The sequence below is a fragment of the Pelodiscus sinensis genome, chromosome 7, assembly GCF_049634645.1.
Source record: "Pelodiscus sinensis isolate JC-2024 chromosome 7, ASM4963464v1, whole genome shotgun sequence".
In the NCBI taxonomy this organism is placed as follows: Eukaryota; Metazoa; Chordata; order Testudines; family Trionychidae; genus Pelodiscus; species Pelodiscus sinensis.
The window spans coordinates 46,653,281-46,675,624 of NC_134717.1; the positions used below are offsets into that span (position 1 = coordinate 46,653,281).

The 22,344-nt window shown below is 36.4% G+C and overlaps 1 protein-coding gene across 1 annotated transcript in view; it reads right to left on the bottom strand.

The window, feature by feature from the left end:
- The window catches only part of TTN (titin), a 326,433-nt gene that overhangs the window by 155,455 nt on the left and 148,634 nt on the right, over positions 1 to 22,344 (bottom strand). Inside the window, exons 149-175 of the mRNA XM_075934411.1 lie at positions 22,115 to 22,198; positions 21,818 to 21,892; positions 21,508 to 21,585; positions 21,071 to 21,154; positions 20,464 to 20,547; positions 19,793 to 19,870; positions 19,555 to 19,638; positions 17,906 to 17,998; positions 17,258 to 17,332; positions 16,836 to 16,913; positions 15,251 to 15,328; positions 14,877 to 14,948; positions 12,695 to 12,778; positions 10,297 to 10,377; positions 9,977 to 10,051; positions 9,557 to 9,634; positions 9,248 to 9,331; positions 7,575 to 7,655; positions 7,307 to 7,387; positions 6,938 to 7,021; positions 6,595 to 6,669; positions 6,155 to 6,232; positions 5,857 to 5,940; positions 4,890 to 4,973; positions 4,494 to 4,565; positions 751 to 834; positions 274 to 522 (exon numbers count right to left, since the gene is read on the bottom strand). Of these exons, the coding sequence (XP_075790526.1) occupies positions 274 to 522; positions 751 to 834; positions 4,494 to 4,565; positions 4,890 to 4,973; positions 5,857 to 5,940; positions 6,155 to 6,232; positions 6,595 to 6,669; positions 6,938 to 7,021; positions 7,307 to 7,387; positions 7,575 to 7,655; positions 9,248 to 9,331; positions 9,557 to 9,634; positions 9,977 to 10,051; positions 10,297 to 10,377; positions 12,695 to 12,778; positions 14,877 to 14,948; positions 15,251 to 15,328; positions 16,836 to 16,913; positions 17,258 to 17,332; positions 17,906 to 17,998; positions 19,555 to 19,638; positions 19,793 to 19,870; positions 20,464 to 20,547; positions 21,071 to 21,154; positions 21,508 to 21,585; positions 21,818 to 21,892; positions 22,115 to 22,198 (2,337 nt within the window). The remainder of the gene's footprint in view (positions 1 to 273; positions 523 to 750; positions 835 to 4,493; positions 4,566 to 4,889; positions 4,974 to 5,856; positions 5,941 to 6,154; positions 6,233 to 6,594; positions 6,670 to 6,937; positions 7,022 to 7,306; positions 7,388 to 7,574; positions 7,656 to 9,247; positions 9,332 to 9,556; positions 9,635 to 9,976; positions 10,052 to 10,296; positions 10,378 to 12,694; positions 12,779 to 14,876; positions 14,949 to 15,250; positions 15,329 to 16,835; positions 16,914 to 17,257; positions 17,333 to 17,905; positions 17,999 to 19,554; positions 19,639 to 19,792; positions 19,871 to 20,463; positions 20,548 to 21,070; positions 21,155 to 21,507; positions 21,586 to 21,817; positions 21,893 to 22,114; positions 22,199 to 22,344) is intronic.

Below are 22,344 nucleotides of genomic sequence, written 5' to 3' on the forward strand. Positions count from 1 at the left end.
ACATGAAATAAAACTGATACATTCATTGCCTTATCTGATTACCCAGACTCCATTACACTAGCAATTGATTATTTACAGCATTGAACACTTACTGTATTTGAAAAAATTGTAATGAACTGTAAGGATTCAAACATGTCACACACTTTGTAACAAACACCAATAATTAATTGTCATAACAAAGAAAAAATGTATTGGAATAACTAAAAGAAAATCTTCACATATTTGCAAACCAGAAGAGTTCTGTTTTGATTTTATCCCAAAATTTCATTATACCTTTCACTGGTGGGGGAGCTTCTTCTTCATATTCAGGCACTTCCTCTTCCTCCTCCTCATATTGAGGAACTTTCTCTTCATATTGGGTTACTTCTTCTTCATAGAGGGTGACTTCCTCTTCTTCCTCCTCCTCCTCATACTGGGTAACTTTCTCTTCCTCTTCATAATGGGTGACCTCTTCCTCTTCATACTGGGGAACTTCAACATATATTTGTTCTTTTTGGACAACTGTCTTACGTTCTTCAGGCACTTTAAAAAATATTAATGTTAAGATTTTCAAACATCATCACAAAAATACTTATGAACAGATCAACAAAACTACAACACATTGCAATAAAAAGAACTAAATCAAATCCAGATTGCCCAGTAAAAGCAAAAGGCAGAATTCACAATACATTTACAACACAGATACACAAAAAATGTATGTTCTAATATTAAAGAACTGTCATATAGTAGCTAGAACTATATCGAATGTACCTTTAACTGGTGGTCTCTTCACCTTTTTAGTAATAGAAATTGGTAACCTTTCTTCTATGACTACTTTCTCGGGAACATCAGGCACTTTAAAGAACCAGAATATTCACATTTAAGAACTTTACAAAACAACATACAGAAACACAAATAGTTGAGAAAGAAGAAAGATATATAAGAAAGAGTATCTAACATATGACCAACACAACTGTGCAAACTGTGGAAACATTATACATAGTTTAATACAACAAAAACCAACAACAACAAAAAGACCAAGACCTCAACATATACATATGAGCAGATGATCTTTGCTGTACCCACTTCTTGCCAACAGCGTATTTATACATACTCTGGGTCAGAGCTCTGACACAAAATCCATTCAATCCTGAAAAAATTCAGCTCCACTGTGACCTCAGTGACTGCCCCTCTCCAAATGAGGAAAGCAGGCTGCTTCACAAAAATGTGCCTATGTGGTTCTCTTTCAGATTCTCCAGTAACTACAGCCAGAGCCCTCTGACCGTCACTTGAGTTTGTGAAGAACAGAACATTCCAATCCAGTCTTCCCACAGTAAAATGGGAGAGCAGGAACAAACATGCCACTTGCACAGATGGAAGTAGGCTGTGTAAACTGGAAGCAACCCATGTCTACATCCAGAAAATGATACGATATTTACTGTAAACACTCCAAAAAGCTTAAGACATGGAAAGAGTGCATCCTTTGTAGAGCTTCTTCTCTTTCTCAAATGGCACTGGGTAATATCATCTCCCATCTTTCAAACTGCTGAAGATGTTTTATTAACATGAGAAGTCACCCAGGAAAAGCCAGTGTGTGCTAGCATTTGGATGACATTTTAGGTCCTCTGAGATAGCAAATCAGTTGTGAATTTTCTTCTTGGTAAAGGGAATCTAATTGGCAGTAATTGAACTAAATATTTCTACCTGTATTCTGCCAAGGAACAACCAATCTTTACTTAGTGCAGCAAGCTGCTAGAAGGGTCAAGGTCAAGCAAGTGGATGATGTTTTATATGTTATAGTGGACGACAAGCTAAATATGAGTCAATAATGTGACAGTGTTGCAAAAATAACCAAACATGATTCTGGGATGCATTAAAAGAAGTGTTATGAGGAAGATACAATAAGTCATTCTTTCGCTCTACTCTGTGCTGATTAGGCCTCAGTTGGAGTACTATGTCCAGCTCTGGGCACCACGTTTCAAGAAAGATGTGGAGAAATTGCAGAACGTCCAGAAAAGACCAACAAAAATTATTAAATGTCTGGAAAACATGATCTATGAGGGAAGACTGAAATAACTGGGCTTATTTAGTTTAGAAAAGAGATGACAGAGGGACAGAGGGAAAAATTGTTTTCCTTGGGGTCTGAGGATAGGACAAGAAGCAATGGGTTTAAATTGCAGCAAGGGAGGTTTAGGATGGACATTAGGAAAAGCCTCCTGTCTATCAGCATGGTTAAACACTGGAATAAATTGCCTAGGGAGGTAGTGGAATCACCATCACTGGAGATATTTAAGAGCAGGTAGGACAGACATCTATCCAGGATGATCCTGCTGTGAGGGCAGGGGACTGGACTCGATGATTTCTCAAGTATTCTATGAATTTATGAATCTATGATTCTATGCTAGAAGCCACAACCTCCAAAACTCTCACTTCTTATAACAAAATGCAGGACAATATAGCACTTTAAAGAATAACAAGATGGTTTATTAGATGATGAGCTTTCGTGGGCCAGACCCACTTCCTCAGATCAAATAGTGGAAGAAAGTAGTCACAACCATATATACCAAAGGATACAATTAAAAAAATGAACAAATATGAAAAGGACAAATCACATTGCAGAACAGAAGGGGGATAAAGGGGGGGGGGGGAGGAAGGAAGGTAAGTGTCTGTGAATTGATGATATTAAAGGTAGGGAGAGTGGGATGTTTGTGAGTTAATGGTATTACAGGTGATAATTGGGGAAACTGTCTTGGTAATGGGTGAGATAGTTCAAATTATTGTTAAGTCCTTGTTGGCAAGTGTTGAATTTTAACATGAATGACAGTTCAGAGGATTCCCTTTCAAGTGCAGATATAAAAGGTCTTTGTAGCAGAATGCAGGTGGCTAAGTCATTTAGAGAGTGTCCTTTCTGGTTAAAGTGGCAAGAAACTGTTTTCTTGCCACTTTAACCAGAAAGGACTCTCTAAATGACTTAGCCACCTGCATTCTGCTACAAAGACCTTTTACATCTGCACTTGAAAGGGAATCCTCTGAACTGTCATTCATGTTAAAATTCAACACTTGCCAACAAGGACTTAACAATAATTTGAACTATCTCACCCATTACCAAGACAGTTTCCCCAATTATCACCTGTAATACCATTAACTCACAAACATCCCACTCTCCCTACCTTTAATATAATCAATTCACAGACACTTACCTTCCTCCCCCCCCCCCCGCATCCCCCTTCTGTTCTGCAATGTGATTTGTCCTTTTCATATTTGTTCATTTTTTTAATTGTATCCTTTGGTATATATGGTTGTGACTACTTTCTTCCACTATTTGATCTGAGGAAGTGGGTCTGGCCCACGAAAGCTCATCATCTAATAAACCATCTTGTTAGTCTTTAAAGTGCTACATTGTCCTGCATTTTGCTTCAACTACCCCAGACTAACACGGCTACATTTCTATCACTATTCTTATAACAAGTATTCTTTTTGGGCTGTGTGAAACAAGCCCGGTTTCTTTCCTTATACAGGGCTGGGCATGAATTTTAAGAGCCTCAAAATCTTAAATGCCAAGTAAGTATGCACCCATAAAATTGAGATGAAATCAATTGAGCCTGGCAACTTTCATTGTTTTGGTTACAAAACCAGACACAGCAGACTCTGCTGCCCAAGAAAGCTCTGTCCCACACCTTGTATTTTCACTTGCTTTCCGACGGAGGCCTACAGACCATGACCTACCCTCTCTTTGGGGGACACCTGGCTCATTCTCCCTGTGTGGGCTCTCCTCCAAGATGCTTGCTGGTCTTCTCCCCCATACTGTTATTTGGGAGGCCAGCAAGGTGCCTTCTCCTACAATTCTCCTCTTCTCACAATTCTCTGTGCATGTGCCCTGCCCATCCCACCCGTCATTCTGCTGCAGTGAGGCCAAGTCTCACTCCAGTGGCTGTAAAAGTCTTTGAATTCCTCCCAGTCTTGAAACAACCAGAGGTTTTTCAACAGAGAAGAACAAAGGGGTTTTTCAATACCTGGGGACATTCTGGGTTGTCTCAGCCCCAGAGTGAGTTGACATACTGAGAGGGAAGAAGGGTCAGAGGAGCCTTTCCTATATCACTACTTCAGGATGGGCTGGTTTTCCTTGGGAGAGGGGGAAAGAAGGACAGGCCGCCCAGAAGAGGAGATCACTTGTGTATTTAGGATGGAGCTGGTCAGGCAGCTCCCCCTCAGAGGGCAGAGAGACAGGCAGCACATGGGCTGCATCCAAGACAGGAGCCAAGTAAATGAATAAGCTTCCCCAGAAAATGAAAGGGAAGTCAGGATAGAAGAATTAAGCCTCTTGCAGACAGAGGAAAATCAGAGGGCTCCACTTTGCAGAATAATATTGACTTGCTCTATGTGTAATATAAAATGTTAATTTACACTCAACTTGAAATCTGGAGTTTTGCTTGTCAAACAAAATAGATTTTTAAAAATGGTGGCAAGACTAAACGATTTTATTTGAGCCCAAAGTCTTCCAATGTAGTTCATACCTGTGTATGAAACCTCCTCCTCTGTGTGAAGAGAGATGGAGACTTCTTCTGACAAAGCCCAATGCTCTTCCACTGTGGGTACATTAAAGACAAAATCTAGTTATAGTAATGTTTCTCTGAAACAGTATTTCCGGTAGAGGATGTATATTCGTTATCCGACCTGTGTGCTTTGTACAGAAATAAGACATTTTAAATTCTTTCCTGCCAATTCCAGCACCAGATAAAAAGAGGGAAAATGCACCCATAGTTTTGACTTAGTACTGCTTAAGGTTCCTAGAATTTTGGTGGAATATCAGACTTCAGGAGAGGTTTCTGTGACAACATGGCATTCAGATAGGAGGACCAACGGCAAGGCAGTTATAACATTTCTGTTATTTAATCCATGGATGTGGATACCTTTGGCTGGTGGAGCTGCTTTTCTCTTTGGAACAGCAATGGACACTCTTTCTTCCGTGACAACTGGCTTTGGAACTTCTGGTACTTTTAAAAAAAAGCAACTGTAAGAATACTAAATTGCAAAATGCGGACACGCTCTGTTAATTTGGTGCTCATGTAAAAGAATTACGGATGAACAAGTACAAAATAAATGTACATTTACAAAGTAAGATTGTGTGTCTAAAAATAGACATAGACATGTTAACTAACCAACAAGCAAACATGAATTTGAGTTAACAAAGACAACAGGTCAGTTCAAACTCTAATACACAAATAGATGGATATACATTTTACTTGTGGAATTTATATGTTTTAAGAATACCACCTAGTTTTTTTCTTCAGGTAAGTTTCCAAAGAATTTTGAATCATTGTGCTGTTTTAGCAACAGTAATATATTAATAAAAGCATGAAAAGAAAAACAGAAGGAGACATAGGCACATAAAAAGAATAACTGAAACATGTTTACATGACATATTAAGGGCTCTAGAATTTAATTGTTCAGTGTTGCTAGCATCTTCCAGTACATGAAAAAGGTAAAAGTGAGTTTTTAAGCCCATAAGAAAATGACAGAATTTAAGAACAATTGTGCATAGTTGAAATAAACACGATGATCTGAAAAGATACTGATACTTTTTTAGAGAAGAGACAGATAGCCTCTGCAGACAACTGATATTCAGTTTATAAAAATTAGCAGCTATTATAGCAATTACTAAGTCTTGAATACATAAGAAATGCAGGGTAGCAACTGCTTTACATAATTTTCTAATTTTCTGTTGCAAGTCAAAAACCAAATTTCTTTTAATTTATAACCAGATCAGTATAAAGTGTTCATTTTAAAATCAGATAATTCACAGGTTCACGGCCTGTCAATTCTCACTGATTTCTATATGTAGCAGCCTCCGGTATCACTAGAAAATAAGTGATGTACCTTTAGCTGGCGGAGCCACTGCTTTTTTCTGTACCGGAACAGGTACTTTCTCTTCTGGAACAGGTTTCTTGGGCATTTCTGGCACTTTAAAGAGATTGTTTACTTTTAGGAAATTTGAATTGCAAATTATAAAAACAATCAAACAACAAACATACAGAGACCTCACATTTTTATAAGTTAAAAAAGGAAACAAATGCATGCACTAGAATCTACATTTTAGGCTATGTAATTAAAGTATTACTAATATAAGACACTATTAAGTGAGAAACATCTGTTGCTAGCTTCAAAGGCCAAGTACCTTTTTTGGGTGGAGTCTCCTCCTTTTCAGACATAGCTACTTTTTCTTCTATGACAATTTTCCTATGTACTTCGGTCACTTTAAAAAATATTAAATATAGGAATATTTAATTATAATCTTTGGAATTCATTTTGGGATAATAAGCAGCTATTAATTAATCTTTTTAATCTTGATTGTATTTTTATGAAAGAAAATAAACATGAAATTTCATTTAATATAAAAATGAGACAGCAAAAGAAGGAACAATTTACAAAAACAATATAAAGGACACAAGTAATAGTCCATATTCAATGAAGTACCAGTAGTTACTGTCACTAAAAACACAAAATCTCTACGTGAAAGTCATTTGAAACAAACAATAAAAACAAACAAGCAAACAAAATGTGTAAGATAAAGGAATAGATAAAGACATCTAAAGAATATAATTTTCATTAGTTTACCTTTGGTGAATTGAGGTTCTTCTGTTTCTATAGGTACTGGAGGTATCCATTCTTCTGGTGGTTTTTTCTTTAATGCTTTAAAAATATTGTGCAATTTTAGAACATTGGAATGATTTCAATACTGTAACTAAAAGAAGAAAGCAATACACAAATACAGGAAGCAATACACAGCTCTGATTATGAATACAATGGGCAATGGACACAAACAGACACATGTATATGTGTAATGCTAAAAACTTAAAAGCATATTAGCTATATTTTACTCATTAAGGTAAGAAGTTAAAGACTGAAATTGAAAGAATGGAAGACATATTTCCAAATTATAAGCAAATGACTGATGTACCTCTAGCTGGTGGGGGCTCCACTTTTTTAGGAACAGGAACAGGTACTTTCTCCTCAGGAATGGCTTTCTTATGAACTTCAGGCACTTTAGAAAGAAAAGTTTTAAAAATATTGATGTGTAGGATTCTGAATATATTTTGTCTGTAATATCATAGTGTTTCCTTTATTTGATAATAACCAACGTGTTTAAGTAAGGAAAAACACATAATAGTAAACAGAAGACACAGCTGTAATACAAACAGTCACACTTTGATTTATAAGAAACACATCTTTATTAACAGACACTGAAACCAAGAAACTGAGAAGGGAAGACTTCTGTCATGTCTTTCAAGATAAGTAAGTATCATTTTAATCAGTAACTGTTTTATACCTTTAGCTGGTGGTGCTTCCTCAATTTTAGGAGCAGCAGGAACTTTTGGTGGTGGGACAACTTTCTTAGGCTTCTCAGGCACTTAAAAATATTACAGTGTATAGTTTTAGAGATAGGAAAGGTATCAAAACAGTAAGCAAACACTTGGTGACTCAAAAAAGAAGTTTGTAACACATAACGTGTGTAATAGAGACATGTATAAAAACAATACACTCAGTAATGCTGAGATACAGAACAATTGACATTTAATATGTAAGTGTTGATATACCTTTAGCTGGTGGGGCTTCCACTTTTTTAGGAACAGGGACAGGTACTTCCTCCTCTATGTAGGAAGGCTCTTCTTCAGCTACTTTAAAGATATTAATGTTAAAGATATAAAATTGATATATTTACCATATTTGATCTAGTCCTTTATTAATTTGTATCTATCGAATGCTTGATTTAAAAATCTAATTTATCTAGTCTTCACCTGCACTAGGAGTACTGCCTGTCCCGCAAATAGTAGCAAGATCCAAACTGTGCAGCAATTTACTAATATCTGCGAATCAGGATATACAATAAATGTAGGGGGCATTTATTTTTTGCTGCATGAATGTCAAATGGAATCTTAGATAGCTGTTAGTTGCAACAAAGCAAATGGAGAGACAACTGGGTATATTTGGGTTTGGGATAAAGACAATTATGTCAGCAGTTATCTTCTGTGTTTAGCCAAGTCCTTTCTTATATTGAAGTCTCTGTTGAATTTGTTTTAGAGAAACATTAGTTTGCTGAAGGAAAGGTGCTTAATGTAATGGAAGATTTTGGTCAAAATTTCAAAGTATGGTTTTCATTTATACACATATTTTAAATACAGTGCTGTAATTTTCTAGGATGGGTGGGGAACCTAAAGCCCGAGGGCTGGTGGCAGCCCCTGGGTTGCCTTGATCTGGCTCCCGAGGCTTAGGACTTCCCCCAGCATTGGGGAGCCCATTCTGGCACTCCAGTCCCCGACTGATTTTTCAGTGGGTCAGTGACTTCCTACCCAAAAAGGCTCCCCATCTCTGTTCTAGGACCTCTGAACTAAAAGATTGGGAAGAAAATCTCATCAGGCTAACTTTAGCTTCTCTTTTATGATGCCTCCTCCTTTTAGACACAATCCTGCAAGGTGCTGAGCTGCTGTACATCTGAAGTGCTCTCAAAAATGAAGCCAACTTCCCCTGAAGTAAATGGAATCACTGTCAAGGACTTAAGTGGGAGGTAGATCAGACCAGAACACTCAGTACCACTACGAGTTGCTCAGTGCTTTGCAGGACTAGATTTAATGCCCACCTAAGCCAACTGAAAGTTTCCCATTTTGCTCAGTGTGATTTTAGTAACAGCAATGATATTTATAAAAGTATGTAAACAAAACAAAAAAAAGACACAGCACACAAAAAACAATGTTGAAAGCATATGTAAGACGTAAGGATTCTTGAATTTGAATGTAAGATTCTTCAGCATTGTTGGCATTATCTGTTACAAGTAATTTAACTACAAAATTTCACACAGCGAAAAAACATAACAGCATTTTAAACACAAACAAGGAAATGGCAGATGTTAAGTACAGAACATCTTTGGAAAAAAAAGTTGATGATCTCAAAAGATATTAATACTTTTTTTTAGCAATGAGACAGTGAGCTTCTGCATATGAGTGTTACTCAGTTTATCAAAATTAGTGTGCACTCAAAATTACCATATAATTTACAGCAGTTTTGAATGCATAAGAAATGCAGGTGTGTGACCATTTCACATAATTTTCTGCATTTTTGCAGGGCAGAAACCAAAATTCCTTTTAATTCATAACGAAGTTAATATAATCTCTTTTTAAAAAAATCATATAATTCACAGGTTCAAGGCCTGTTGGTTCTCACTGATTTCTTGATATGTAGAAGCTTTATGTATCACCAAAAAAAGTTAATGTACCTTTAGCTGGTGGAGCCACCACTTTTTTGTGTACTGGAACAGGCACCTTCTCTTCTGGCACAGCTTTCTTGGGTACTTTTGGCACTTTAAAAATATTGTTTATTTTTAGGAATTTTGAATTAGTCATAAATGGCAAAAATAGTAGACAACAAAAATACAAGTACAGAGGCCTGAAATTTTTATAAACTAAATAAAGAACTTAGAGTTTACAGAAGAATCTACATTTTATACAACATAAATAGACAGGTCAGAATACAAGACAATATTAAGAGCGAAACCTCTGTTGCATAGATTCAAAAGGCAATGTACCTCTTTTTGGTGGAGCCTCCTCTTTTTCAGGCATAGCTACTTTTTCTTCGATGATAATTTTCCTGTGCACTTCAGTCACTTTAAAAGTGTTATAGATGGGAATATTTAATTTAATATTTGGAATGCACTTTAACAATAAGAAGCAAGAAATAAGTCTTTTTTTAATTTTGACTAATTTTTGTTTAAAGAAAACACATAAAATGTCACAATACAAAAATGAGACAGTAAAATAAGAAACAATTTACAAAACCAATATAAACAAAGGGCACAAATAATAGTTTTTACATAGTGAAGGTCCAGAGAAGGATTATTGTCACTAAAACACAAAATACTTACATGACATTTGAAACATAACAAACAAAATTTGTAAGATAAAGGAAAAGATAAAGATTCTAGAGAATTTTATTTTCATTAATTTACCTTTGGTGAACTGAGGTTCTTCTATTTCAATAGGAACAGGGGGTACCCATTCTTCTGGTGGTTTTTTCTTAAGCACTTTAAAAATATTTTGTAATTTTAGAAAATTTGAATGATTTCCATATCAAAGAAACCAAAAGAAAAAGCAGCACACACATAACATGAGTACCCAGGCAATGACACAAACAGGCACATGTTCAATGCTAAAAAATTTAGAAGCATCTAAGCTATATTTTAATCATCAAGTTAAGAAGTTAAAGTCTGAAATTGAAGGAAAGGTATTTGTCTGAAATTGAAGGAAAGGAAGCAAAGAAATGATGTACCTCTCACTGGTGGAGCCTCAACTTTTTTAGGAACAACGACAGGTACTTCCTCTTCTACATAGCAAGGCTCTTCTTCAGCCACTTTAAAGATATTAACATTTAGAATTCACAACTGACCTATTATATGTATTTGTTCTACTATTGCATGTACTGCCTTGACAAGTAATAACATCATTGGAAAAACCTACATACAGTACTGACACCCACAACATATTTGCTGGTTGGTCTTCCAAATTGTTTTCTTGAGAATACTTGTAAACTTTCAGAAAAACTGTTTTGTGAAAAAGACATACGGGCTACGTCTAGACTGGCATGATTTTCGGAAAAGAGCGTCTAGATTGGCACAGACACTTTTCCGCAAAAGCACTTTTAGCGGAAAAGTGTCTGTGGCCAATCTAGACGCGCTTTTGCGGAAAAAAGCCCCGATCGCCATTTTTGCAATTGGGGCTTTTTTGCGCAAAACAAATCTCAGCTGTCTACACTGGCCCTTTTGTGCAAAAGTTTTGCACAAAAGGGACTTTTGCCCGAACGGGAGAAGCAAAAAGCACTGATTTCTTACAGTAGGAAGTCGGTGCTTTTGCAGAAATTCAAGAAGCCAATGTAGACAGGTGGCAAGTTTTTCCGGAAAAGTGGCTGATTTTCCAGAAAAACTGGCCAGTCTAGACACAGCCACAGAGTTCTTGGTTAGTGGGTCTGTGGAATGTTTGATTTAGAAATCAAATTCACCCAGTATGCATCTACACTAGGAGTACTGCCTATTAATAGTAGCAAGTGCCAAACCATGTAATAACGTACTGGTATCTAAGAAGTCAGACATACAATAAGTTCTAATGGTGTGGCTGCTTAAATGGAGTCTTAAGGTATGTTTACAGTGCAAACAAACAAACAAAACTTGAAGCCACAAGTCTCAAAGATGGGGTCAGCTTACTTGGATTCTCACTATATGGATTTAAAATAGCCGTTCCTGCTTGGCTTGGAGGCCAGGTTTGGAAACCCAGTGATGGGAGCAGGTCTTAAAGGCTGGGCTCCAACCTGAGCAGAATGTTGTCACGGGTATTTTTAGTGTTGTAGCTTGACTTGACTCCCACAAGACCAAGTCAGTTGATTCAAGCTCTGAGACTCACTATCATGGGAAGGGTGGGGAAGGAGAGTGAAGGCTGCAGTGTTGATGTACGATTAGATGGTTTCTAATTACAACAGGGGGACTTTAGGCTGGGGATGTGTGCATTTAGTTCAAGTAGAAATATGTGTGTTGAGCTAAGTCTTTTATTATTATTATTATTATTATTATAGCCTTTGCTGAACTTGGTTTAGAGAAATAGTGGCTGGAGAAATGAAAGGCACATAATTTGCTGGAAGGTTTTAGCTCAGATTTCAAAACATGGTTTTCATTTGTCATATTTAAAAATTAATGCAACCATTTTCTGCAAACTCTTAAGAAAAACACAGGGAAGGAAATCAATTCATAATAAAATAAATACTTTTATTTAAAATCCCTCCTACCTCTGAACATGATTCTGATGAGCTTCTGTATGGAGGAAGAGCCTTCAAAGGCCGATCCAACCTCCTCTGAAACTAATCTCAATAACTAAATTGGGAGTTGGATCAGGCCAGAACACTCAGCACCCCCAAAGAGTTGCTCAGCTTTTTGCAGGGCTAGATCTAATGCCCAGTGAAACCAGTTGAAACTCTCCCATTGACCTCAGTGAGGCCTTACAAAGACGGAAATCTCACTCAAATTTGTCATCTGGAGAATCCAGTTGGATACAAAAAGATTCAACATTTCATAAACAGAGGAAATTTAGTCAGTGGCCTTGTGCTCACTGCTCTTTGCCTGTATTACAGGTGTCTCTGTAAGTTTGCTCATTCTCACAAAACAACAAGCAAACATGAGTTCAAGTTAGTATAAACAGCAGATCAAATTTAACTTTAATGTGCTAAGAGCTGTATGTACATTTGGCTTTCAGAATTTATACAGATGCTCCTCTGCAAAAAATGAGGCGTAATGTTAGTTCGAACCAAGGGGTTTGATTCAAACTAACGTGTCCCGGCGCACACTTTCACTTTCGAAACAGCTGTTGATCCGAGTAACACGCTGGCAAGATCATACTAATGAAGCACGAGATATTTAAATCCCTGCTTCATTGACTATTTCAAATGCCTGCATTTGCATCCCTAGTTCGAACTAGGGTGCAAGTGTAGACATACTCTTAGAGAATAGTAGCATGTTTTCTCTTGGGTAAACTCTTTGGACACTCTAGACACTTTAAATTGTGTAAGTTTAGTAACAGCAACATCAATTGAAGAACGTTCAGTAAAAATGCAAGGCGGAATTCACGTTTACAGTACAGACATACAAAGCACATATATATTCTATTTAATGTTATAGACAGTGTACCTTTAATTGGTGGCTTCTTCACTTTTTTAGAGATAGAAATTGGTAATACTTCTTCTATGACTACTCTCTCCGGAATCTCAGACACTTTAAAGATACAGAATATTCACATTTAAGAACTTTAAAAAACAATGTACAGATGCACAAATATTAGAGTAAAAAGTAGAACACATAGACAATGGTGTAAGTCAACAAAAAACAAGAAAGTTATCTAAAAAGGGTATCTAACATATATGTGGCTCTCATATCAGCAAGGGATCTGTGCAGATTGATGAGGTATGACGGAAGCATTACACTATAATTTAATACAACAAAAGGTCCAACACCTCAACATATACATATGAGCAGATGGTCTTAGCTGTACCCACTTCTTGCCAACGGAGTATTTATACATATTCCAGGTCAGAGCTTTGATACAAAATCCATTCAATCCTGAAAAAATTCAGCCCCACTGTGACCTCAGTGACTTTCCCTCTCCAAATGAGGAAAACAGGCCCCTTCACAAAAATATGCCTTTGTGGTTCTCTTTGAGATACTCCAGTAACTACAGCAAGAGCCCTTTGACAGTCACCTGAGACAAAGAATTTGTGAAGAACCAAACATTCCAACCTAGTCTTCCTACAGTAAAATAGGAGAGCAGGTACAAACATGCCGCTTGCACAGATGGAAGTAGGCTGTGATCCTGTGCTTGCAGTAAATTGGAAGCAACCCATGATTACATCCAGAAAATGACATGATAGTTACTGGAAACACTCCAAAAAGCTTAAGCACGGATGATCAACTGTGTAGATTTATCTAGGAAAGAGTGCACACTTGTTGGTAGAGCGTCTTCTCGTTTTGAAATTGTACTGGGTAATATCTTCTTCCATCTTTCAAACTGCTGAAGATATTTTAACATGAGAAGTCACCCTGGAAAAGCCAGTGTGTGCTAGCATTTGGATGACCTTTTAGGTCCTCTGACATAGCAAACTTTCTTCTTGGTAGAGGGAATCTAATTGGCAGTAATTGCACTAAATATTTCTACCTATATTCTGCCAAGGAACAACCTAATCTTTGCTTGGAGCAGCAAGCTGCTTAAAGGGTCAACGTCAAGCAAGTGGCTGCAGTTTTAGATACCAAAAGCCACAACCTGCAAAATTCTCACTACATTTTAGGGCTATGTGAAACATGCCCAGTTTCTTTATCACTTTCTGGCTGGGCTGCACATAAAGAAAGAGCCCCAAAGTTTAATTTTAAGTGCCAGGTAAGTCTTCACCCATAAACTTGAGATTGAGCCTGAGAACTTTCATTGTTTTGGTTACAAAACCAGACACAGCAGACTCTGCTGCCCAAGAAAACTCTGTCCCACACCTTGCATTTCCACTTGCTTTCCGATGGAGGCCTACAGACCATGATGTGCCCTCTCTTTGGGGGACACCTGGCTCATTCTCTCTGTGTGGGCTCTTCTCCAAGATGCTTGCTGGTCTTCTCCCCCATACTGTTATTTGGGAGGCCAGCAAGATGCCTTCTCCTACAATTCTCCTCTTCTCACAATTCTCTGTGCATTGCCCTGCCCATCCCACCCGTCATTCTGCTGCAGTGAGGCCAAGTCTCACTCCTGTAAAAGTCTTTGAATTCCTCCCAGTCTTGAAACAATCAGAGGTTTCTCAACAGAGAAGAACAAAGGGGTTTTTCAATACCTGGGGACATTCTGGGTTGTCTCAGCGCCAGAGTAAGATGAAGTACTGAGAGGGCAGCTGAGGAAGGGTCAGAGAAGCCTTTCCTATATCACTACTTCAGGATGGGTTGGCTTTCCTTAGGAGAGGGGGAAAGAAAGACAGGCCACCCAGAAGAGATTACTTGTGTATTTAGGATGGAGCCGGTCAGGCAGCTCCCCCTCAGAGGGCAGAGAGACAGGCAGCACGCGGGCTGCATCTAAGACAGGAGCCAAGTAAATGAATAAGATTCCCCAAAAAACGAAAGGGAAGTCAGGATAGAAGAATTAAGCCTCTTGTGGACAGAGAAAAATCAAAGGGCTCCACTTTGCAGAATAATATTGACATGCCCCACATACAATATAAAATATTAATTTATACTCAGCTTGAAATCTGGAGTTTTGTTTCTGAAACAAAATAGTTTTAAAAAGATGATGGAAAGATTAAACGATTTTTATTTGGGCCAAAACCTCTTCCAGTGTAGTTCATACCTGTGTATGAAACCTGCTCCTCTGTGTGAAGAGAGATGGACACGTCTTCTGACAAAGCCCAATGCTCTTCCACTGTGGATACATTAAAGACAAAGTCTAGTTTTAGCATTGTTTCTCTGAAACAGTAATTGGGATAGAGTATAACTGCTTTTCTCTCAATATGGTTGGGAAATATGATATTTTATATTCTCTCCTTCCACCTCCGACACCTGATAAAATGGCGCTGCCCAGGTGCCCTTTAGCAGTTCCTGGGATTTTGGTGGAATGTCAGAATTGAAGAGAAGTTACTGGGGCTGTATGGCAGTCAGACTGGAGGGTCAAAAGCACGGCAGTTATAACATTTCTGTTATAATTTAATCCATGGATGTGGGTACCTTTGGCTGCTCGGGGTGCTTTTCTTTTTGGAACAGCAATGGACACTCTTTCTTCTGTGACAACTGGCTTTGGAACTTCTGGTATTTTAAAAATAGTAATTGTAAGAATACACTTGTAAATTGCAAAATGCAGATTCTTTCTGTTATTTTTATGTTCACGTAAAGGAATTATGGATGAACATGTACATAATGATTGCACATTTAGGGGACGTCTACACAGTAGGGCAAAACTCGAATTAAGCAACGCAACTTCAGCTACATCAATTGTGTAGCTTAAATTGAAATAGCTTAATTTGGCTTTTGGTGCTGTCTATGCAGCAGAACGTCAAAGGAAGAATACTCTTCCTTCAACTTCCCTTACTCCCTGTAAAATGAGGGTTACAGGAATCAGAGTAAGAAGTCCTCCAGATCGACATTATTTCAAAATAACAGCTTGCAATGTAGGTGTGCTCTTTGTTATTTTGGAATAACATCAGTTATTCTGAAATAACACTGCTGTGTAGACGTACCCTTAGAAAGTAAGCTTCAATAGACATGGAGTTGTTACCAAACAACAAACAAACACAAATTTAAGTTAACAAACACAACAAGTCAACTTACATTTTAATGCACAAGAAGATGAGAGTATATTTGGCTTGTGGAATTGATAAACTTTTAAGAATACCACCAGGTTTTATTCGTGAGGGTAAATGCCCCAGTGATTTCAGACATTTTAAATTATTGTATGTTTTAGTTACAGGAACAATACTTACAAAAGCATGAAAACAAAAATAGAAAGAGACATGTACATAAAAAAATAACAAACATATTTGCATGGCATATTAAGGGCACTGGAATTTAAATGAATGATTGTTCAGTGTTGCTGGTAGCTTCCAATACATTGTATTTAACTAAAAAATTTCACACACAGAAAAAAAGGGAAAAAAAGCAAGATTTTTAAGTCCATAAGAAAATGACAGAAGATAAGGACATCGGCGCATAGTTGAAATAAAAGTGATCTGAAAAGATAGTGATACACTTTTTGAAAAGAGGCAGTGAGCTTCTGCATATGAATGATACTTATTGAATTAGCATACTTGTGTTTTGACTGCACAAGAAATGCAGGTGTGTTACCATTTCACATAATTTTCTGCATTTTTACTGGATAAAAAAAAGTTTCTTTTAATTCATAACCAAGTGAATATAAATTGTTTGTAATCAGGTAATTCACAGAACCAAGACCTGTTGGTTCTCACTAAATTTTGATATGTAGAAGTCTCCTGTGTCCCCAGAGAGAGCTGAAATATTTTTAGTCAGTGGAGTAACCACTTTTTTGTGAACTGGAATCAGTACTTTCTCTCCTGGCACAGATTTTTGGGGCACTTTTGGAACTTCAAAAACATTGTTTATTTTTAGAACTACTGAATTACTCAGAAATGACAGAAAGTAGGCAACAAGAATAGAGGCCTGACATTTTTACAAGTGTAAGGAGGACATGAACACACACACCAGAATCGACATTTTATGTGACACAATTAGACAGGTCAGGTTACAAGACAATATTAAGAAAGAATCATCAGTTGCATAGCTTCAAAAGGCAATGTACCTTTTTTGGGTGGAGCTGCCTGCTTTTCAGCCATAGCTACTTTTTCTTCTGTGATAATTTTCGTGTGCACTTCAGACACTTTAAAAATATTAAGTGTAGGGATATTTAATTGTACTATTTGGAATTCACTTTAATAATGAGCAGATACAAATAAAGTTTTTAATCTTGTTTGATTTTGATGAAAGAAAATATACATGAAATTTAACTTAATACAAAAATGGACCATAAAAGAAGAAGAAACAATTTAGAACAACAACATAAAGATAACAAGTGATAATACACATAACCAGACTATGGTTACTGTCACTAAACCACAAAATATTTACATGAAAGAAATTTGAAACAAACAACACAAATAAACAGCATGTGTAAGATAAAGGAAAAGATAAAGATTCTAGAAAAAAATATTTTCATTAGTTTACCTTTAGTGAACTGAGGTTCTTCTATTTCAATAGGAACAGGGGGTATCCATTCGTCTGGTGGTTTTTTCTTAAGCACTTTAAAATATTGTGTAATTTTAGGAAATTAGAATAATTTCAATACCAGACATATAAAAAGAAAAAAGCAACACACAAATCTCACTTTCGTACACTGGCAAGAGATAGCTGTTTCTGTGGTTTGTTCATTCTCACACATAATGGAATTGTCTACGGAAGTCCACAGAATGTTGTTATACTTTAGAGCCCCTTACGCTCTTTCAATTGGTCGGTCAAGCAATCTTCATAAAGACTGAGGGACAGGGGATCCTTTGATATTTAAGATTAGATTGGATGTTTTTTATCTATTTTCTGTAAGCAACCAGAAATCTATTTTCTGTAAGCTGTGCTGTTTTGTGGTGGGTTTGGCTGAAGACTGATCAGAAGAAGTGGAAGAGATGGTTAGCAGTGGCAAAATGTCATAATATATTAAACTTTACCAGCATTTAAACAAATGCTGTAATGAAAGGCCTCCACCTACACAGTGAGGGAAAACGTGATACTTTTTGGTAAAAAACAACAAATTACTTTAAAATAGCAAGATTTCAAGATTGTTTTCATTTTAGCCTACATTCCTTTGAGTTTTAGTTATACCTGTAATTGATGAAATCTCCTCTTTTCTGTGAACAAAAGTGACCATTTCTTCCTCCTCCTCCTCTTCTTCTATCCATTCTTGTACTGTTGGCTCTTTAAAGACAGTTTCAGTTGTAGAGGTTTTGTGGAACAATGGTTGTAGCAGAGATATAATAATTATGATAAAAATCAATATGACAACTATAGCCATTCACATGAAACAAAGTGTTTTGTACGTGTATGTTTGCTTTGCACTAAATTCTGTCCCTTGCCCATGTACTAGGGACAGTGGGCAAACTACATGATCAGTAATTCTAAGAGTTCAACTGTTTTTTCTGTGGAGTGCCACAGTTTCTCAAACATCATGGCAGCTACAATGGAGGACCAGCAGTAGTTAAATAATCCTTCTTACTTTTTTGTGGGTGGTAAAGAAAGCCTAGTACTAAATAAGTAGGCAGGTGATGTGCTTGACAAATAAACTGAGAAACCAGGGAAAAAGTCAAATTGTGATAAGGCAAGAGGCCAGCTTGCCTAGCTGAACGCAGAAAGGAACATGTTTACATAAAACAAATACCTCTCTGCATATTCATGTTTCACCGCGGTAACTTAGATGTGGACTTTAGGAATTTTGTTCTTTTGTTGTTATCTTAATAAAAATGAGTTAACTATCCCTGTCTGACTGACTATTCATTAATTGATTGAACAAGTGGAGAATCTTGGCTTGGGACACTATGGGGCAGATCCTTAACTGGTGTAAATGATCTTAGTTTCATTGAAGTCAAGCTACATTCAAGCTTAGAATCTGCCCAAGAATGATAATGAGTTATAGTGCAAAAGCAAGCCAGTGTTTCTCAACTGTAGCACAATGAATAGTGCTTCTGCATGTGGATAAGGAAGTTATGGATACAACCCTTAGGTACTGAATCCTGAAAGGTGTCTACTCTCCAGTTATCCTTAACTTCCACAGTGTCTTCATTAAGGCTCTCATCCGAAAACCACTGCAATCAATAAGAATCTTTCCATCTTCTTCAATGGGTTTCATATCAGGGACTAAGTTTTCAAGAGCTGGGTACTACATAGAGAGCTCTGAACAACTGGGAAGTTATGGACTCCACATGTAAAATGATGTAATGCAAAAATTCACATATAACAACTGAGGCACGTTTCTGTATTAGGAATCATGCCTTTGAACAATAAATTTGCACTTCAAAAGACAACAAGAAAAATCTGCAGAACTGATTCTTGTCACATGGATCACTGGTTGCAATGTAACATCAGGTGGTGGGACTTCCACTCCTTTAGAGTCTATACCAGATATACCCTTTTCCATAATATATATTTTTTTCTTCTCAAAGTGCTTTCTGATGTACCTCAGGCACTTTGAAAGGTACTAATATTAAATGTATAAATTTCTAATGGCAATGTGTAGATAATATCACAGACTCCTGTAACTCGGTTTTTGAAGACTGAATACCAGTGATATTGTATAATAAAAGCAAAAATAGTACAACAACAATACACACAAAATAAACTCATAATCCTCTGTCAAAAACAGAGTTCACTAACATATAACTCACAACAGCAACACAAACACAGCAAGAGTTTAAGAACAGAAGATAAGAATAGATGCTATTTAAAAATCAACATGTTCTAGCACTCCATCAGCATACCTTTTGCTGGGGGAGCCTCCACTTTTTTAGGAACAGCAACAGGTAATTTTTCTTCAGGGACAACTCTCTTAGGCACTACGGGCACTTTAAAGATATTATTTAGTTTTAGGACTTACAAAATGGAAAAAGCAACACATAACACAAATGGAAAATTTAAAGAGGTAATTACATTCAGACACATTTCCATAATACAACGAAAACACCAAAGAACAGTCTTTTGTACTACAAGGTAATATACCTTTTGCTGGTGGAGCCTCCTCTCTTTTAGGAACAGCAACTTTTTCTTCTGGGGCAGGTCTCTTAGGTACCTCAGGCACTTCAAAATATCAAATTTAGAATACTGAATGCTAGTTTTGATTACTGGGTACATTACTATAGAACTGTTCTCATCAGTTCTTCTCAGGAAGATAACACACAAGCTGTATACTTTAATTTACAGAGATGGGTTTCTAAAAGAAAAGGTGTCTGAAGAAATCAGACCCAAAATCTGAATATGCACACATGTATTTTAAGATCACATTCTTTAAGTGAAGAAAATAGAATTGTTGCTAGTTAGTGGTATATAAAACATACAGTTAGATGCACGAATAATCACTGACATTAATGCAAAACTATTTACATATACAATGTACGAAAGATATTTAAAACAGCACATTAAAGAGGTGTATACAGGAAGTTGAATGTTTTGTTCTAGTATAGATTTTGTAGGTGCTTCAGGCACTTTAAAGATATTAAAAACAGATTTAAAAAATATTTCTAAAAAGATTTTGAGAGATACATAGACAAAGAATAGACAGACAAACTGGATAGACTGGATATAAAAGTTACATAAAACATATGGTTAGATTTAGAAATAATCAACAAGATTAAGACAAACATTGTTAATGCACACACTCAAAGGTGATGTACCTTTAGCTGGAGGAGCTACTTCTTTCTTGGGAACGGCAGCAGGTACTTTCTTCTCTGGCACAAGTTTCTTGGGCACTTCTGGCACTTTAAAGATATCATTGTCAAAATGGTGGTGTTTTAGTTTTTGGAACACTTATTCGGAGTACAGTGCCAAAGAGTCCTTTTTAGAGCCTACAGTTATCGGGACTCATTAAGGATGTAAGCACTGCAACACATATCACAACATATAGCTATATGATATTAAGATATGTAGACAACTATTTATAAATTACTGACAGCTAGGGACAGTGCATTGTCAATACTATTAATATAGCACTATAAATTCCCATCGTGCTTCCAGAAGTAAACAAAAGCCCCTCCCTTAACCAAAGGGCATACAATTTACATATAGATAAAAGTCAAAGAAAAGGCTAAGAAAAAGAAGGACAAAGTTTAAAATGAAGTGATTGTAAGCTGTATTCCAGCACAAATGATATTTAAATAAATCAAACAGTAGATAAAGATAACGTAAAAACAAAGTTGTATAATCACAAATGTATGCAAGACAACAAAAAATAAAATAATAAAAACCAAAAAGACCTTGCTTTTTTCATAAGAATTGGAGTACCTTTAGCAGGTGGAGCTTCTACTTTTTTAGGGACAGGAACAGGTTCCTTCTTTTCTGGGACAGTTTTCTTTGGCACCTCAGGCACTTTAAAGATACAGAGTTGTGAATATTTAGGAGGTTACTAAAATTATTTAGCAAAACACTGAAAACAACTTTCAACATGTACATCCACAAATACTAAGGAATCCAAAAAGTTGACCCTGGTATTAAACATATATATGTTTTGTACGCACCAAAGAACATACTAACTGCTTACCAAACAAACATTAAAGAATATGGCTTAACTTGCTGAGACTCATGCTTGTATACTTGTATAAGGGCATATAATTTCTGAGGAAGTAGCCATTAGTGGGAGAAATCTGAGCAAGTCTGTCATTATATTCTGTAGCCAACTGGAAGAATAGATACCTGAGCACAGATGCACAGATTTTATTTACCTTTAACTGGTGGAGCCTCCACCTTTTTGGGAACAGCAGCAGGTATTTTCTTTTCTTCTCTCTTACGTACCTCAGGAACTTTAAAGATATTAAATGTAGGGATATTAAATGGTAATGTCTGTAGTAGTTTTGAAGTTATTTTAAGAATATTGTATGTGTATGCAAGCTGTCTAAAACACAAATATAAACACATTCACAAATTTGCAGCATAATTTGAAGAGGGGAAGAATACTCACAATTAATAGGATTATATTTTTAATAATTAAGAATTAAAGATGAATAAATATATAAGATTTTTAAAATAATCTACCTGGAACTGGGGGAGCCTCAGGAATTTCAACATGTACTTTTTCTTCTATGACAGTTCTCTCATGTACTTTTGGCTCTTTAAATAAAATCATTTTAATAACGTTAAGATGTTATATTCAAAGTCTTTTCCTCTCAAAGACTATCAAACAAAAGAACACAACAATGACAAAGAAGCAATGCAATATGAAACATAAATGTACAATGTGTTTTAAAATACATAATTTGTCTATAAAAAGAAACTAGTAATATTGAAATGTTATTTTAATTTGTGTTTACAACTTTTTCATTTTGTACATACCTGGGACATATGAATATTCTTCTTCTGCATGAACAGAAACAGACATCTTTTCTTCTGAAATAGTCCACATTTCTACAGTCGGTACTTTAAAGATAGGATTTAATTTTAGAGGTGTTTTTCTGAACCACATTTGTGGTAGACAATGTATCAGTCTTTATCAAATACATGAGTCTATTGTACATTTAAGTCTTAAAGCACAGACTTAGAAAATTAGTATGTATGTGCTAAAA